Source organism: Passer domesticus, chromosome 13 (genome assembly GCF_036417665.1).
Source record: "Passer domesticus isolate bPasDom1 chromosome 13, bPasDom1.hap1, whole genome shotgun sequence".
NCBI lineage: Eukaryota > Metazoa > Chordata > Aves > Passeriformes > Passeridae > Passer > Passer domesticus.
Window position 1 is genome coordinate 11031243 of NC_087486.1, and position 18493 is coordinate 11049735.

At 38.9% G+C, this 18493-nt stretch overlaps 1 protein-coding gene across 1 annotated transcript in view; it reads right to left on the reverse strand.

The window, feature by feature from the left end:
• Positions 1 to 18493, reverse strand: part of ATP10B (ATPase phospholipid transporting 10B (putative)) — a 138114-nt gene that overhangs the window by 14034 nt on the left and 105587 nt on the right. The window contains exons 7-15 of the mRNA XM_064387690.1: positions 16204 to 16310; positions 12514 to 12645; positions 9988 to 10115; positions 8607 to 8859; positions 7467 to 7702; positions 3515 to 3694; positions 2396 to 2981; positions 1772 to 1878; positions 959 to 1085 (exon numbers count right to left, since the gene is read on the reverse strand). Coding sequence (XP_064243760.1) covers positions 959 to 1085; positions 1772 to 1878; positions 2396 to 2981; positions 3515 to 3694; positions 7467 to 7702; positions 8607 to 8859; positions 9988 to 10115; positions 12514 to 12645; positions 16204 to 16310 — 1856 coding nt within the window. The remainder of the gene's footprint in view (positions 1 to 958; positions 1086 to 1771; positions 1879 to 2395; positions 2982 to 3514; positions 3695 to 7466; positions 7703 to 8606; positions 8860 to 9987; positions 10116 to 12513; positions 12646 to 16203; positions 16311 to 18493) is intronic.

The following is an 18493-nucleotide window of genomic DNA, read 5'->3' on the forward strand; positions in this document are numbered from 1 at the left end:
CCTTCCACTAGAGGTCAGTTTGAAGATGCTGTAACTGTGGTACATTAAAGATAGATATTGATTTAGGCTAAGGGAACACATTTTGCAAACTGAAGTGTGAAAGCATATAGAGCCTTAGTAATTGGCAAAGGTAACAGACTCTGACAAGATCTACATTAACTCTTATGTGGTCTGCTTATGGCATTTACCATTATTACTCTAATTTTTTAAATCACTGCAGAGATTATGAGAAGCCATAATGCAAGCTATTGCTTGCAATCGCAGAAATCCAACAAAGTATGGGCACAAATTGCAGTCAGAGAAAAATGAGACTGAGACAACTCCAAAAATCAGTCGTAAAGAACAAAATGTTTGCAAACAAAATAGAACAGAAAGCACTGCAGTGTTCCATAATTTAACAGAATGATGTTAGATATGATGGTGATGAATGATGCAGAAATGTCAATCAATGTAAGTTTTAATGCTAAACATCTTTTTACAAAGTGCACAAAGCAAGCACAACACTGCAACAACAGCAGGAACTCAGTAGGAAAACACCTACATGTTCAAGTTACTGGATTTTATAATACAGTTCAATTACCAAAATTCCCTCAGAATGTGTGCTCAAAATGGAAGTTAATTTACAGTATTTTATAGGTTTATCTATGGCTATGGATGCACAATTGAATTGTGGGAACTTGTGTGTCAGCTGAGCCACAGTAACAGCTGATGTGCATATTCTTTGCTCGGGGCACACAACAGCTTCAAGTAACTTTTTCAAAGTTACTGCTGCCCAAAATGCATGAGAACTTGTATAGACACTGTCATTGGATTTTATCTCCCTAGCCTGGAGATTTCCAAACCACAGAGGAAGTATTTTAGATATAAATTAGTATAAGCTGTTGTCTGCCATACTGCCAAGACTATCACAGGAGAGCAAGTGATACTTCACGCAATGACAATTCTTATTTTTAGCTACCCAGCAGGGTGAGTTTGGTCTCCAGATGCTGTGCTGTCTCTATTAACAGCTCCTCTCTGTTGTCAATTGCAGCTTCTGCCTCCCGACGAAAATTGGCCCATTTTTTAAAGTCATCTTCATTCAAGACCTGCACAACACAATTTAAGCAGTGTTTATTTGAAATTGAAATAAGAGAGGAATGCCAACATTCTGGATCACAGAGACTCAACTCCTATCCAAACTGGTAAAGTACTGTGTCATCTTTAAAATAACTTTTCCAATAGAAAACTGCAAGAACAAGTAGTTTGTACAAATGATCTACAGCTGAGACTCAAAAATGTGACATATAGAAACTTGCTCACACAACTCTTGCTTAGCTGAGAGCACACAGTTTCTGAGGGCTGATCTACATTTCTCCAGAGCTTGAATATGATCTATTTGTTGCACATTGACAACTTCTGTATGAAAGTATGACACTAAAATTCACTAATTCAGGCTGAGAGTAAGGTTTTTGAAAGTTGAATGCCAAGCAAAAGAGAAAAAAGGTTGGCTGTTCTGCAGACTCTGTTTCTTGCTTGGAAGCATTGTAGAGTAGGTCAGCTACTCAGTAACTCAGAGGAGTTACTACAGCAGAAACAGAAATAAATGTTTTGAGACTGACTAAAAATCTCTCATTTGGTCACATTGAGGAAAAAGGAAAAAAAAGACTCCAGACAAGGCAAATAGAGGGACAAAGAGATGGGCTATATCTGGCTGGTTGTCTGAAGCAGAATTATAATCACTATATTATTCTGGCAATTTTATTGACATGTGTGGAACCTGGTGCTCTCCCACCTTCTTAGCTATGCACAGGGTTCTCAGTCCATCATGGGCATAGTAGTCCAGATGCTTCTGTGTTCTTTCTTTTATTCTTTTCTGTCTCTTATCTGAGCTAATGTCACCTATGAAACACAAGGAGAAGATTCCATATTTTAAGTACAGATAATTTTCAATCTAATGGCCAAAGATTAAAAAAAGTTGGCATTGGAGAAAAGTGCATTCCATTATAATACCAAGTTCTTGAAAAGCTCAAAAGTATTGGCTGTGCAGAAGCTGAAATATTGCTAAAACTCCTGTTTCCTTTAAGATAACATTACTTGTGTTTTTTTTTTTTTAATTAATAATACAGCACTCTTGCTGACAACCTGAAAAACAACAGTCAGGCCCTTATGACAGTATTATTGCAGAGTACACAATCCCCATGGGTTAGTATTACCAGTGAATTTAATTATCCCATTTCATATTCTAAGCACTTCTGAAGTTGAATAAATATCTCAGTTCTGATCTGCAAGGATAACACTAGACAAAGCTTATTCTCTCTTTATACTCCTAATATCTAGATATAGTATTTCATGCAGAAAAAACTACAGCACACTTATTGTCAGTAGACACAGCAGAAAAATCTCCCTGGCTAATTACCTGTGGTGGAGTTGTCCAGCAGGTCCATTATTACAGAGTCAGCACCTTTTGTGTAGACAACAATCTCCTGGGTTAGAGGGTGCCTCACCACCACAGACATCCTTTTCCTGACTGAGTCAAACCCCAGGGTGTAGAGGATGTCAAATGTCAGCAGCGTGCCCTGTGGCAGCTGCACCGTGACCTGTTCGGGCGTCCGGGACACCAGGACGAAGCCGTAGGCCTGGGCAGCATAGACCAGAGCTGCCTCGTCTGGGCTCTCAGCCTCGTAACAAAACTCTGTTGGCAGAGAAGTGTTGGTTGCAGACCCAAAAACTTCATCCAAGGAAGGAGCACCAATCTCTGTGCTGCCCTTGTCCTGGAGCTCCTGGCCTCCACTGCTGGCAGAGCCGTCGTTTTCATTGTCACAGCCCTCCAGCACAGCAAGAGGCTCCTCGGTGTTCTTTGCGCTGAAGCTGGCACCAAGCTGTGAGCTAGACTGAGATGATGAAAAAGATTGACTAAGGCTTGCTAATTTTAGCCTTTGAAATATCTGATGAATCTTCTCCAGGGTGATTCCTGAAGGTTTTATTGGTGGTGGGATTGTGACCTAGAAATAGGAGAAAAACAAAGGTTAAAAATAAATAAATGTGAACTTTAAGACCCTTCTCAAAACCTCTCTCTACTTTTCTGCATCTAAATGACAACAACTTCCTGTTTTCCCCTCTCCTGCCATTTAACTGTGGTGGAAAGATTTAATAGAGAAGCCATATGTGAGATGGCATCCAAAATTGATGGTGATTTGTATATCTGCTTCTGAAACAAAGACGTAATGCAGCCCTTGTAGTTCTGTCAATTGCCTGGCAGATCAGAGAAAACCCAGTATGTTCAACAAACCTCTTACAGCATATATAATATAAAATCTAAAAGAAAAAGTGCAGATCCTGTGGTAGCCTTCAAACATAAGACGACAAGCTAGGAAGGGATACACAGGCATGGAAGCAGTAGATATTACAGAAAATGTAAAGGAACTAGAGGCCAACTCTCAAACAAACAATTTTTCACCACTTCAGTTTTCACTGGACACTATGTTGTTAAATGGAAGCATGATCCATTTTCCTCATGTATTTAAGGTTAGATTACCCTTTGCCTTGGCTCAGTAGCTGTGGAGACCAGAACTGTATTGCAAATGGCAAGAGCAAGGAAAAAGTCAGTAAAGGATGTGGAAGTCTTCATATGGATAAAAGGAGAGAAGCTTTCAGTCTGGAGGGCAGCTTCTCGCACTCGCCTCAGCAGCCTGCTGTCGGGAGTCACGTCCTTTTCCTGGAAGAAAAATTACTCAGTCAGGATTATTTTCATTTACCCTTGTCCTCAAGGAATAACTGGCAACTTCATAGATTTCTTGAATTTAGACCTAGAAAATGCCTTTTGTGCTTAACATCTATGGAAAGATTATGTATTTCAAAAAGCTGCATCACTAGATAATTAGAAGGAAATGCATCTTCAAAACCAAGATGATCTCAGAATTTTATTTCTTTTGAGATCTACTAAAAATCACAAAAATCTATACTGTATCCCTTAAGTTGGAAACTGCTCACTCCTGAATTAAAGGGCATTCCAGATGAATGTATACTTGGGGTCTCCCAGTTCAGTGTGGAAGCTGATAGTTATTTCAACACAGAACATTTTGTGCTTATGGTTTAATTACAGCACTATCAATTTTTGTTTCCAGAGCAGTTTCATTTTGCACTCAGAAATAGAAGTGCTCTCAAACTTTTCTTCTTCAGTTTTTGCAATAAATAAATAAATACATATTTACTTGTTCCTGAAATATTTCTGTAGTTTTACCACCACTCTCTTTCTAATAAAATCTAAATTTGCAAAACAAACTACTTAACAATGTCACTTCCCTACAATTTAATTTGATGTAGAACTACGGGAGTATTACTTTTAATAGAAATTTAATGTTAGCAGAATCTAGTTTGGATTAAATTCAGGGCCATATTTAACAAGGAATTCCAAATTTAAAAGACATCTTCCCATGAACCAACATGCCTTCTTTAAGGAACTGCCAAAGTTATTTAGCTGCTTTCTAGTTCACCTCAGCTATTGCCCTCACCTCATTCCATCTGGCAGAGTTTTCCCATGTTCTGTAAACAGGCAACAGAAGTCACCCAAGAACCTTTCTGGCTGTACTGTGCTGAATGTTACACTCCCTCTTCTGCTTGCTAAAGTGACAAGTAGTTCTTAAATAATCCTCATAATTATAAATGAATCTACTGTTCATTTTGCAGCTCAGCTGAAATCCAAAGCTGGAACAAAGCTTTGCACTTTCCCTGCTCCAGAAAGCTCTGTTTCTTCTGGCTCAGTATTTTAATGTGTTTTTACTTCACATACGGGGACATGTTTGCAGTATTGATGCAGTCCTTTCTCTAACAAACAAAAACATGCTAAGGATAAGCCTGGTTTTTTGGTTATCTTCTCAGGTCTCCTAAAAAGGATCAGAGGCTGGAAAGTTAAAGCTGCTGATTTTAAGAAACCATTTCACAATATTGCACTGCAGTGGCTCTGTGGGTGATGGGACTGTGCCAATACCATGCTTTGTACACAGAATAATCCCAAATAGCTAACAGGACAATTCCAGTGAAGAACACATATGTGCAGATAGAACTGTTCAAACAGTTATGTCAAACGGTTATGTTGGGAATTCTATGAAATTTGAAATAATAAAGGTTAGAATCTCACCAACACCTTGCATGATTTTTCATTCAATTTCTTCATTCTGCATTGCCACAATTAGAATGAAAATCACAAACACCAAATTATTACATGTGTATCTCATCTCTCCTATCTGTCATCATCCCACTCAATTTCTTTTTCATCTATATCCTTAATGTCTGCTGCAAGTTCTTGTCAAAAAGGACAATGCACTACTGGGCATTTCACTTCAGCAGCAAATTTCTGAACTCAAAACTTTCCTCTGGAAAAATCGAAAATTGACAGGCTAATTGTGGCCTCAGAGACAGGTTTTAAAAACAAAACAATAAAAAAAATCAATATTTATTAGAACAACTTTTCTCATCTTCTTTTTCACATTAAGTGAAAGCAGCACTGACCTGAATTTTCAGCCTGAACATGTATTAAAAACCCTAACCAAGCAAAAAGAAAATGGAATAAAAAAGCACTAATCATGATAATAATTTAAATTTGCCACCTTTTTAATGTTAACAATTTTAGTTAGTGAAAATGCTGATGTAAAATGGCTAGTGCCATTCAGTTTTAAGGTTTCCTCATTAACTTGATAGCATTTCTTCTACTCAATGGCATGAAAATCTGATGACCATGGGACAACGAAAATCTTTGTTAAATGTTTCTGGTTTCTAATATTTCTAATATTTCTAATAGCAAGGCACTGCTTATTGGAACTATTCCATCTTGAAGAAAATGTACTGTCACTCTCTTTATTCGCAAGAACTCCTAAAGGTAGAGAGAGTAAATGTTAATTTTCTATCATGTTCCATTGTTGAACGATGGATTTTTCTTACAAACATCTGTCTGCTGACATACACACAGGTCTACAAACACATTCTCTATACCAGGAGTACTCAGAATGCTGCAGATTTGCAGCAGAGTAAAAATGCATCAGATGAGTTGATGCAATTTCCAAAGGGCTGGAACTATAGAGACACCAAAAATTTAATATTCCCATTTTATTAATAGGGAATTGTCTCAGGTGGCAAAGGATAGTACTATGTCTCATTTAAAGGTCATACAGGGCAGGCTCTGTGCAATATCTAAATGTCTCTATTTTTACATCTTCACAATTGTCATAGGGCATTAAAACATTGCTTTACAATGAATTAAAAAAATATTTATTTCTAGAAGAAAAAGAAAAGGCCTGGCAGTAAAAAATGTAACTGGAAAATATACTGGCAAGAAATTTCTTTATCATCCTTCAACAGTCATGACATATAAGAAGTTCTCAGAAGTCATGGCTCATGGGTTCTCAAGAATCCACGGAGATGTTCTCAGCAACTCACGAGGTTTGGGCTGGAAAATACTAGGATAACAACGTACAGAATTCCCATATTCCAAGAACAGTAGGAGTTTAAGTGGTACTTACTACATGACAGCAGAATTGAATGAGGTAAGTAGGATCTTATAAAAACTGCAGCAAATAAAGTTCTGAGAATTCTTTTATTAGACTATTTTTTAAATGAAAATATTTGGATGTGTTTTCCAGGCCTTTTGTTTTAATTGGAATTCTAATTTTGAAAGTGTATGACCTTTTATTGTTCACAAAAGCCTTGTTTGAAACGTCTGTTAAAAAACTTTCAAGAAGAGCAGAACAGTCTGACTTTAATGAGGCTGGGTGAATTTGGGAAGCTTCAGACCTAAATTGCAACAGATCCTGCTCCCCCCTGACTGCAGCCTGCATGCTCCAATCGAGGACTCTGATTCTTTGTCTCCTTCCCTCTCTTAGCTCCAGCAAGGCTCGGATTTCTCCTCTCTGCCTGTTGGCTTTCTGTGGCTGATGTCACGTTAATCAAAGGGATGGGACCACGATCGGACTAAGAAGGGTTTATTGCTTAGATAACATCAGTCTCCAAGGCCATGAGATTTATAAGACAGCAAGCAGTCAGCCATAGTCTAAGATGGTCATAAGTTCTTTGTTGTAAGACAGTATACAACTTTCTAATCCAATGGACGGCTGCCACAGAGTGTTTTGCTTTTCTAACCTGTCACCTTTACTTCTTTCTACTGCAATGTGGATACTTTTGCCCAATAAGGTCTTATTACATGTCTCTATGTCTCTGTTATAACATCTAAACTCAGCTTGTTCTATTACAATCACATTACTACACTATAAAACCCTTCATCATCTTATCTAATACAGTTTCTTACTTAAGGCATATTCTACAGAATAAGTTTGTGATTTCTCTGTTCAGTGTCTGTGTACCTTCCTTTCACATCAATCTAGACATCTCTAAGGCTGTGAATCAAACCCTCTCGAGTCTGTGAAGATTTCTATCCTTCTGTTTCCCACAAAAGCAGCAGAAGGGGTGACTTGGGAGGTGTTGCTGCAGGTACTCACGATGGGGCTGCTGAAGGCCACCTGGGACTGGCTGCTGTCGCGCCGCCCGACCGACCTGCTCCTGCTGTGCCCCTGGGGACGCGCCCGGTCGCTCTGGCACCTCCTCAAGGGCCTCATGGTGCTCTGCTTGTAGGTGGCTGGCCTCCCAAGATTCATGGGAGGAAGAGTGAAATGCTGAAGCTTTGCAAAATCCTCACTGTCTAAATCCAGCTCTTTCTGTGTTTTCAGTCGCCTGTCTGTAAAAGAAAAATGAAACCCGACCTCTGATTCTTTTGTGATTTATTCTTTCATTGTTTGGGAGGAATTCCTTGATCAGTTAAAAAAACCTGAAACAAACTAAATCAAAGCCAAAACATTTCAAAAGCCATCACCAGAAAAATGCCCACTGTCCAGCAGTTTCTGGCAATTGCCACTGTTATTATAGCAAGAAAATAAAAATGTGTTTTCAAAGTGATCAGTCACTTTTATAAGCTTCTCTTAATGTTTTGTCTCTTCAGCTGCTTTTTGCATTTGGAACAGGAGAGTGAAATATGGTAATTCACAAATCTGCTAATGTTTTCAGTCACAGAATACAAACATCTTTTTGGCAGCTGCTTGCCGGCTTAACAGGATCCTTTCCACTACACAGAGCATGAAAATAATGACGAAGAAGGGCCCTGAGTCAACACCATGAATTCAGAGCACTGAGTGCCAGGATCCTTCCGACCCGGACTGCAGCCAGGATCCACTCCAGGAAATGAGTACCTGTATTTGTCATATCACACAGAAGTGTATGTTTACATAGTCACAGAAATAATTACTTTTGGACCCACTGAGTTTAAATATTAACTAGAATCAGTTTGTGAGCTTATAAAAGGTTGTCCGGTGCTCATTTAGAAATGAAAGAGAAAGTGTTCTCTTTGAATGGGGGGCAAATCCTGGAGGTGCCTGCAGAGGGATCTGGAAAACCTTTCCCATCTGACTTCTGAATAATTTAAAACACCTTCACTTTTGTGAATCTCTGTTACAGCAGTCCCTCACAAAAAAGTGACTATTCCACAAAACTCCAGAGGGCTCAGTATGTTTAGGTATTAATATTTAAATTAATAACATTTAATTGCTCAGACAAAAAAAAAGCAAGTACAAAAAAGTGTCTCTCACCATTTTCCTGATGGGAAAACTCAATTCCATCAACAGTACAGCGTCGGAATACCATTTTGTTTTCTGTTAGTGTCCCAGTTTTGTCTGAGAAGATGTACTGGATCTGTCCAAGGTCTTCAGTAATAGTGAGGGAACGGCACTGGATGGGCAAGTCTGCTTCTTCATCATACAGGTCAATGTCATTGTGAATTAAGAAGACTTGGCCCAGTTTGACCAACTCAATTGACACATAAAGAGATATGGGGATTAAAATCTGGAAGAGAGTTTAAATTCTCAGTGAGAGGTGAGATAAATTTCACTGCTTTCTATCAGAAATGTCCTGGCACAGGTATACTAATGATTTCCAAAGAAGCAGTTCCTCCTAGAGACCTATTTTAGGGCTGATTAATAATAATTCAGGGGTGAAAAAAAATCCTGCACACAATAATGGAGAAACAGCGATAAGTGGCAAACTTAAGACTAAATTCCTAGAGTACTAAATTCAGAGGTGGGTCTTTTAGAGGGTGCCCTTACAAAGCATGTTTTCTGGACATAGGGTCATGCTTGCTCTTACCCTTCTGAAACTCTGAAAGGATGGACTAGCACAGACTAACTTTTAGTGCAGAAAAGTTTCACAAACCATTACTTTGCACACAACACTTCCCACCCACAAGATTCCTTGCCCTGAAAGAATAATGAATTCTTAAGATGCACAAATATTCTGTTTCAGTAATGAAGAATAATCCCCCAGGGAATCTCTGAGCAGCTCTGAAAGTTATATTCAGATTTTTTTTTTTCATATTAAAAAATTCTGTCCACTTAAATCTCAGCACTGACATAAAGAAATCTGAAAAGTAAATGTAATTTTTCCCCTCACCCAATAAAATACTCTTTCCCAATTAGGCTTAATCACATTCAGCTATACAAGTATCCTACTTCTAATTTAGCTTCTTTCCTGGACCAGATGAACCATACCTAGTTATTATTCCCCACTGGCAAATTGGCAATTTTTGTTTCACTGTTTTTCTGAGCTGCTAAGTGGCCTTCTTATTTTAGAATTCTGGATATAGGCAGAAAAAAAAAAAGCTGGCATTTGGATGTAAATGTCTTCTTTATTGCATCTGCTAGCTATTCTGAGTTAAAGATATTATACATTTATTTCCTATCTATGTCCTTGTGGGGTTTCAATAGCAAGAAAAAAATCTGCAGTAAGAAAGAAAAAAAAAAAAAGAAACATTATTTCACACTTGACTGATTTGAAACACTCCTAGCAATATTTTCAAATAGGATTAAGAAGGCACTGCACAGCTATTAATTGATATTAATTGTTCATTAGTGATTATACTCAATTTTAAGTAGTAGCTTCTTCCTTGGAGGTAACAGAGAGCTTTTTGTCTTTTACCTGCAAGAGGATTATCATTGTCAAGAACATGTAGAAACCAGCAAGAATTGGAGACACAAAATTGCCATTCAAGTCTGGGACATCATAAGGTGGATGCTCCCAAAAGTTTCCAGTCCAAATGCAATGTCCTGTAGGAATGAGATACAAGACTGAAATCAGCTGAGCAGTGGAGTGAGAGACAAAGCTTCTGAAATGTGCAGATATGGACTGCTCTGCTAACAGAACAGAGAGAGCATTTCCAAAACAATGCTCCCCAGGCAATGCTGCAAATCTTTTGGAGAATGCAAAGCACCTGCAGAGCTCTGTAGCACATGCACATAATTGATATACTCCTGACAAATGAGTATTCAGGGATATTTTCATTCACCTCTGCTTCATCTGGTGTTTCCCACAGCTCTTAGCTCTGCACAGATCTTTTCTCATTCTGTGTTTCCCTGCTGGAAGATTCCATCTCTATCACCTATCCATAAAAATCCTCAGAGCTGAAGACTCTCTTTCCTCTCACAGAAATAAGTCTTAGAATTTTGTATACAGACAAACTAAAATATTTCTTATTTTCTCTGACCAGTCTTGATTTCAATCTGTGTTCACTAAGAGTTGAAAAATCTCCTAAATTCAGTCTGGGCAACTCATCTTTACATTCCTTCAATTAAATCATATCTCAAATTGCTTCTTCCTCCATGTTTTAAATACCAGCAGATATCATTGCACTGCTACAGCAAAGCCTCTGTTCCAGGACTTAACAACATCCCATCACAAATGTTTTACCACTTTCCATACTGTCCTTATTGAAATAAACTTTTGTCAATGAGGTTTCTAAATTTACAGCATCAGGAGCTTCCCACAGAGCTAAGGCAAACAACTTGTTTTCCCTCGTTGCATAACTTGTGCAGATGCCAAAAGCCTCTATCAGTCCAGCTCAAATAAAACCTCCATTAGCACCAGTTAACCAAGCAGTTGGTTTGCAGCATCTGCCTACTGAAATGCTGCCAAAAATATTCAAATTACTTCAGCAAAGCTCTTTGGCTGCTTCAGACCACAGTCACATCTGAACAAGGAAAACTCTGCTCTACAAGCCACTTCTTACCCCAATTTATCACTGTGTGCAAGAACAATCCTGATAACTGATCCAACAGTGATAACTTTCCCTAGAACCCTACATTCAGATAAGGCTGCAAAGCAAGAACTCGTGGTAGAGCCTCTGGACATTTTGGATGGCTGAAAGGTAAAAGACTTTTTATGCTTTTACATATTTCACTTAAAAGATGAACATTTTTTTTTAACCTGACTAGAAAAATTATTTTTCAAATGCTTTTTTCATCTGAGTCTTCTTTTAACCTTAAATTGAAGGACTTTATTACTCAAGAGCCCCCACACACCAAACAAGGCAAGTCTCTAAATCCAGATAACAGCAGCCGGGGAACAAGGAGAATAAAATCTTTCCCTCACACACAGCTCAGTTGTGAAACTGAAATCTCATTTTGGTGCCAAAATTCCCACTGCAACATGAAGCAGTAATACTAGAGAGGAGATCAAGGCAGTTCAGTTGTTCACCTGTTTTGGATGGTCCTTACTTCCCATGGTATCACACCTGATGACTGACTGGTGCCACCCCACATGCCTCCAGGGCAGGCACGGGAAGACTTGATTTGACTGTTGCTTAATCACAGCAGCAGCACTGAGTAAATTGGCACTGAAACAAAATCCATTAAAAGAAAAAGGGGCTCATGGGAGCCCCTGCTATCTCCTTAAAGCATGGCCCCATTCAAAAGTCTGTACACCTAAAATTTGGTCCTTTGCTCTGAATGATGAGATCCTGTTAATTCTGGCCTGCCCGGGACAGATTGCAATCAGAGCTGGAAGGCAAGCAGGTGCTTACACACAGTGAAGATGATCTTTTTGAGATTACAAATCCAGTCAGTTAACAAACACCAGTTAATAAATTCACACATGCTCACCTGCAAGGACCCCAGAAAAATGCAGGCTATTACAATATAAGCAATTACTCCATTTCACAGCCTGATGTAAAGGGGCTTTTGAGAAGGAAGGAAGCCGTGGAGGATGTAAACTGAATGAAATAGTTATGAGCAGCTCATGGGTTCTAAATTGCGTGTCTCTGTTTAATACCACTCCCAAACATATTAGAGGAAAGCACAACTGAAATGAAAGTAAAGCAAAATCATTTAACTTTTGCTGCTATGCACAAGGAAGAAGCACCCCCTCAGGAAGCACTCGGGAAGGAAGGAAGATCTCAGCTGACAAATATCCATTCCTACAATGCACTCACAGGATGGCTTTCTCTTGCTTTACATGTATGATACCATGGTGGGGATGAATCTTGTCTGAAACATTTATAGCCATGTTTTCTTCACTGAATTGCTTAGATTTACCATCTTAACTCACCTATTGGAAAGACCAAGGAGTCTAAAGACCCCAAGAACATTATTCACCTGTAGATCTCACTCATGTCCACAACATAAATTTTCATCACCATTTGGGAAATAGATTTTTGTCAGTGCTTCATACCTACAGCTCCAACAAGGCACATCACAAACAGGAGTCCCACACATAAGAAAATATCCATGTTCATCCTCTGCTCTATCCTGCTGCGCTTGTAGCGAGGGCCGCTGTTGTTCAGCATGGCCTTCGTCTCATGACCTTCAAAACACAAATTAATATTATAATATTTATGTAATATGTTGTATTTTTGTTTGGTTTTTTAAAAAGCTCCCCAACTGAGAGCAGGACAACTAATGCTGACATTCAGAACTTTCCTTGTCCATCTTCCTATTTGACTGAGACATCAGAGTCTAAATCTTGAAGTTTACCAAAAACCTCCATTATATCACAGGTTTCAGCTGTCATATACATTTTTCTGTCCCAATGACAGTGGATTAAGTAGGATCATAAGGTTTATATAAACCATCAAAAGCCAAATATCCATGAGAAGAACAAGAAAATGAAATGTATGTTTTTGCATTTTATGAACAAATTATTTAGGTGCTATAAAGATTCCTGAAAACTACATTTGAATATTTTTCAGCAGCAATTCAAAAGCCACTAGATATATTTTGCGTATTAATTAAAATTCAACAAGTCAGTGAAAAAAAAATATTTAGCTTTTCACAATTTGGTTGTAAAGTGCTGACAAAGCAGTCATATGAGAAATAAAAAAATCCCCAGTCCTTAATCTTAGTGAGAGAGAAGTGAGCTGCTATAATAATAATAATAATAATAATAATGAAAAAAGGACTGCTGCAAGAAGTCAAGAAGCAGAAATTACTTTTTCAATTCAATTTAATGTTATCTAAACTGTGGCTCCACAACTGGGATATCTGGACACCATCTGTTGTTACATTGGTTTGTATCTTTTATGTTTATTTCTGCAGTCCTTTTCCCTGAAAATACAGACCCTGCAGGCTCGTATTTAGTTTTCATTTGTATGTGCATGATGTGTGTGACAAGGACTGTTTTCCAAGCTGGCTTTTAGCTTTCTCTGGGGAAATGATTTAACCCAAAAACTGGAAGTTAGGTGCAGTTCAATCACACCTGCTGGATTCATTCCAGGTTTACATTAGCAGTTATTAATTAAGAAGAGAGCTAGAGAGAAAATTAGTCTCCAGCCTTATGTTCAGGACATTCACTCAAGAGCTGGGGCTCCTGGCTTACCATTCCAATGAATATGTAATGATGTACACAACCTGGAGCTGTGTCAGTGGGACCAGTTTATGCTACCCCTGCTCCTGCCCTTCCACCTCACACACAAGCACAAACCCTCTTGTCTCACTTAGGCAGCTTTTCCAGTGTACAGGCTGGAAGCAGGAGATGTGTGTTCAGTCCCATACAGGCAGAACTCGGAACAAACCCTAAGCCTTTTCTTTGGTGAGCAAAATCTCTTAACCACCGAGCTACACTGAAGGGGAGAGCACTGCTCCTTGAATTTCTGTTCCTCCAGCAGCTGTGGGAATCTTATTCCTCACTTTTCTTTTATGTCAGGCATAATGGAATGGTTTGTATTGAAATAAAACAAATCCAAAGCCCTCTAATCCCTCCCTGAAAACCCTTAAGGAAATGTTGATGAGCTTATTTCCAAATATCAGTTCTACCATTCCTTTCCACTTCAGGTGATCATCAGAAAAAGGACACTTCTGTAACAGTTATCACCTCGTAAGGGAGAGAAAATCAGAAATATGAGAAATAAACTGCTTTGCTCTCCTCTAATCCTCAACTTTTCCTATGCTGTGAAGCACAGCACCTCACCTACTATCCCAACTTCTTTATTTCTCTAGATAGATATCTATTTCTAGATGCTGATGGGCTCTCTACTTCTAGAAGATGATGGGCTCATCTAAAACTTCTTTCTGGTACTTTAGTATATGAAAAGCATATAATTCTTACTGCTGTCCCAATCAGAAGGAGAAAACTACATTGGCTGTCAGTCTGTAATGAGGTTTTTGTGTTTTAGTGCTATTGCTCTGTGTAGAACAATTTGGGTAGCCATGAAAAGTACAACTGTCCTCGGGTCAGACGAGAACTGCACAGCCCAAGCAGTGGCACTGAGTGATGGCTGCACTCCCCACAAAGGCTTCTATTAGAAAGAAAGTTTGAGGAGTAATAGAGTCATAAAAATGGAAAGTGTGCCATCTTATTATGTGACTGATCTTGATTGTTCAGAAAAGGTCACAGACCATGATTAAAAGCTAGAGTATAATCAATGTCAAAGAACCCTAGAAATGAAGATGATACTGACTGAAGCCAGTCTAATTTTAGGAAAAAAAATCCAAAAACTTTTATGCTGACATTAACAATAAGAATTCAGTCGGAAATTGATTTGAAGATCTACTCATATGAAAATCACCATGTCTTGGGAATAACTTTAAAACTCTAGCCTTTTCTACTGGCAGCTTAAGAAACATAAATGGAGATCCCCATTAGGATCTGTGCTGGTGGTCAAGGGAACATACTGGGAAATCTGAGCTAAACGGAAGAAAATGAGAAACTGCTACAGGAGAAGGGAAGATAAATTACTCCAATTATATCAGGAATGATCCCCACTGAGATTTTTATACAGTAGCTGCTTAGAAAAAAAGATTGCAGAGTTTGGCTCTGGCTCTCCTCCTCTGCCTGGTGGGCACCACCCTTGCATGTGGTGAGAGACCTGCAAAGGCAAAGCTGCCTTGGAATCAAACATATGGGAGCTGCAGACACTCAGAGTCCAGTTGTGTGGTACTGAAAGAGACAGTCTGTTGTCAGGAAAATTGTGCCGGGCTGTGGAGATGAATCTAAGCTAAATGACTCTTGTAAAGGTGTGACTTCTCTTTTCTCTTAGGTGGTTCAACTCTGAACCCCTTGCTGCTGATTAGACATAAAACAGTTAATATAACTCTACTGGAAAGATAATGATAGCTAATGGGATTAATTGTTGTGTTTGAATTGACTTTTATTTAATCTTCAAATGAGAGGGTAGCTGATACACTCTATCTGACACAGAAGAGGACACAGCTGGCAAAACCAATGATAAATAATGCTCACTGAGTAAAAGCAGTGGTAACATTCCAAAGGTAAAAGATGCTGAGAAACAGATGAATTGACCCACTGCTGAACCTGGCACTGCTGCATTTCATCTGGGCACCAACACTGTGTCTCTTTGTCCATGTCTCCTGCACGAAGTTCATGGCTGCACAGACACACTCTGTCTGTGTCAGCACAAACCTGTGCTGCTGCTGCCTTTTCTGTCACCTCCAGCTGCTGCCTCACTGCCTCCTGCGTGCTGGCACTGGCACAGATTGAATGCATGAATGAAATTCACTTTTTTTTTCCTAATTATCTCTTTAGCTGCTCCAGTTTCTACCCTGAGGAGCCAGTGGGATGTCCCTTAGGGCAGCTGTGTAGATTTTATGACAGATGGAATTAGTAATATAGCAAGAGCTGAGGGTTAAATACACCTGAGCAATTTTTTACTTGTCTGGATATTTTTACAAGATATTTGACATGCACAAGGATACTGTCACTTGCCAAAGACCCAGTGCAAGACTTGCTGGCTTTGGAGATGGATGAGTAATACCTTCACTGAAAAAAAAGTTATAACCTTTTTCTGTGCACTACCAGTTTTTAAAACAAAATGTCAAATTCTGTTGCAATATTAGACTATACTTATTTTTTAAAGGATATTTACAGAGAAATTATCAGTTTACCTAAATAGAAAATATGTCTTACCTGCATAGATAACGATTCCTACTGCAGCCTCAGTATTTCTGATGGTACATCCACGAAGCAAGAGGTTTTCAATGTTGAGACCTACCTGTTCATGGTTTGGCTGTTCCCTAGAAGAAATATAATCAAATAGAGCAATTAATTTTTCTGTTCTAATGGAGTGTTAAAGAAAATTTTCATGTGCATGTATATTTCAAGTTGAAATAAAGCAATTTTGTAGGTCCTGTTCAGCTTTTATTTCCCTCAGTTTCAAGGAAACTTTTCCAGCAAAAAGTTACAAAGTCTAAGTCTTTCTTTTAAAGACCACTTGCACAGTGTGTGTCATGATGCCAGTACAAAACAAGTTTGGCTTTCACTTGGAAACTTATCTGGCAGATTCACTATCTTATGAAAGAAAACAAGAGCAATTTTGCAACTTCTTGCAGACAAATTTGTTTTAGAAAGATGAGCAGAGGTTCACACCCTGCCAGAGCCTCTGTGGCTCCATCAGCCACCAAAGGTCTTTGTGAATCTCAGCTCACTGAAGCAGCCTTTGGGCTGAGGAGCTCTTCCTCATCTCATCCTGGATAGAAGACTTTTCATCCTGGCCAAAGCTGCCTCTCCACAGACCAGGTCCTTCTGCTTTCAGAACAAGCTGCTGAAAATCATAATGTTAGTGCTCCATCAGGCAGGCAATTTGTTTCTTGCCTCTGAAAATTAATGACACACACCTGCCCCTACACACAGCTTTTATTTTACACTGGTAGGTTCCTCCTGAGATCTTTACCAAAGCTGAGAGCTTCTATATAGATGCTTTGTCTTGTTTTGTTATGTAAAGGTCAGGATGGGAAAAAAAACTTTCTTTTTTCCTCGAATAATTATCTCTCTCTACTTTCTGTTTAGTATTTTGTGTTTCATTTACCAGTAAATAGTCTCATCTCTCAAATGAAGGGCAAGGCTAGGTGTTATATTAGAGCTAAGTAAAGTCCAATGTCTAAGTGCAGCTGCACATGATTACACAACTTAAACTAGACAAGGGAAAAGGTGTAGTGTCAACCACCTACAGCTGCTGGAATTGTAAAAACATAATGCCAGAAATCTGTTTCTCTTGGAATCTGAATTCCTCCTTGGGGAACTCATTTAATAGAAGCCCTCTTGCATCCCCTTGAACAGAATTTTCTGTGATGGGACATGTCAGATGGATGTCATTAAGTTATTTCTTATCATTTTTATCAGAGAGTACTCCTGCTATTTTATAGCAAGGCAATAGAGCCTCAATAATTGGTTAAGGGTTCATGGACAAAAAGGTAGCCTGCTCCAAATAATTTGTGTTTACAAAATAGCTCAAATCTCAGCAGACTAAAGACAGGAGCTCCACTAACTCTTAGCAAGTAATTTTACCCAGCAAGTTCTTTCTTCTGTTCCTGAAGAGGGGAGAGAAAGGCAGCTAATTCCATGTTCCATCAAGCGAGTTAATAGGCTTTCACAAGGAGAATTTCAGTTACAGACTTTCAGTTGAGAATTGAATATTTTGAAGCCAGCCCTGAGTCCTAAGGGTGTGTATTTGTGTGTGTTTTCTTGTGACATATCTCCTACATTTCTATAATCTCAGCGCTCTTTGCTAATTGGAGGGATTGCTTCAATTTAGATTACACCCAATTCTCCCTGAAGCCAAGAACCACAGCCAGCAATCAATACAAACTCGACCTCTTTTTCCCTTGTAAGATATTGCAGCAGAGGAGAAAAGGCACTGCTATTAGAGGCACCATTCTTACAGGGCACAGCCCCAAAACCAGATTAGGTATGGTCAGTGCTAATGGGAGATAATCCCTGCTTTGCTCTGTCAGAGAGCCAGCCATTTGCAGATCCTCCAGGTGCCACACTCTCACTGCTTCTTGCAGAGACATTAAATTCTAGTTTAGCTACTGATAAATTTAGCAAAGCTGGGGCATGGGTGAGGATGCTGACACATTCATGCAGTTCAATTTTCTGCATAACAATGGGGCATGCAGATAATAAATATGCATTATTAAAATACCCAGACCAATGCATTTGGTGTGGGTAGGTATTTTGGACAATTCTCTGCTGTGGTGTGTGAATAAGAATGGACTGATGACCTCTCTGAAAAGAGCCTTGGGAAAGGCTGCTCTGTTTTGGAGGGTAAGAGAATTTTAAGACATGAGCCATGACATAGAAATTTGCCTTATAATTCATAAATGGGGCTAAATCTGCTGAATGTGCTGTTATGCCTGTGCCAACATTATTTAATGAAGAAAGACAAAAAAGAAACATACCCTACTTTTTTATACTAGTC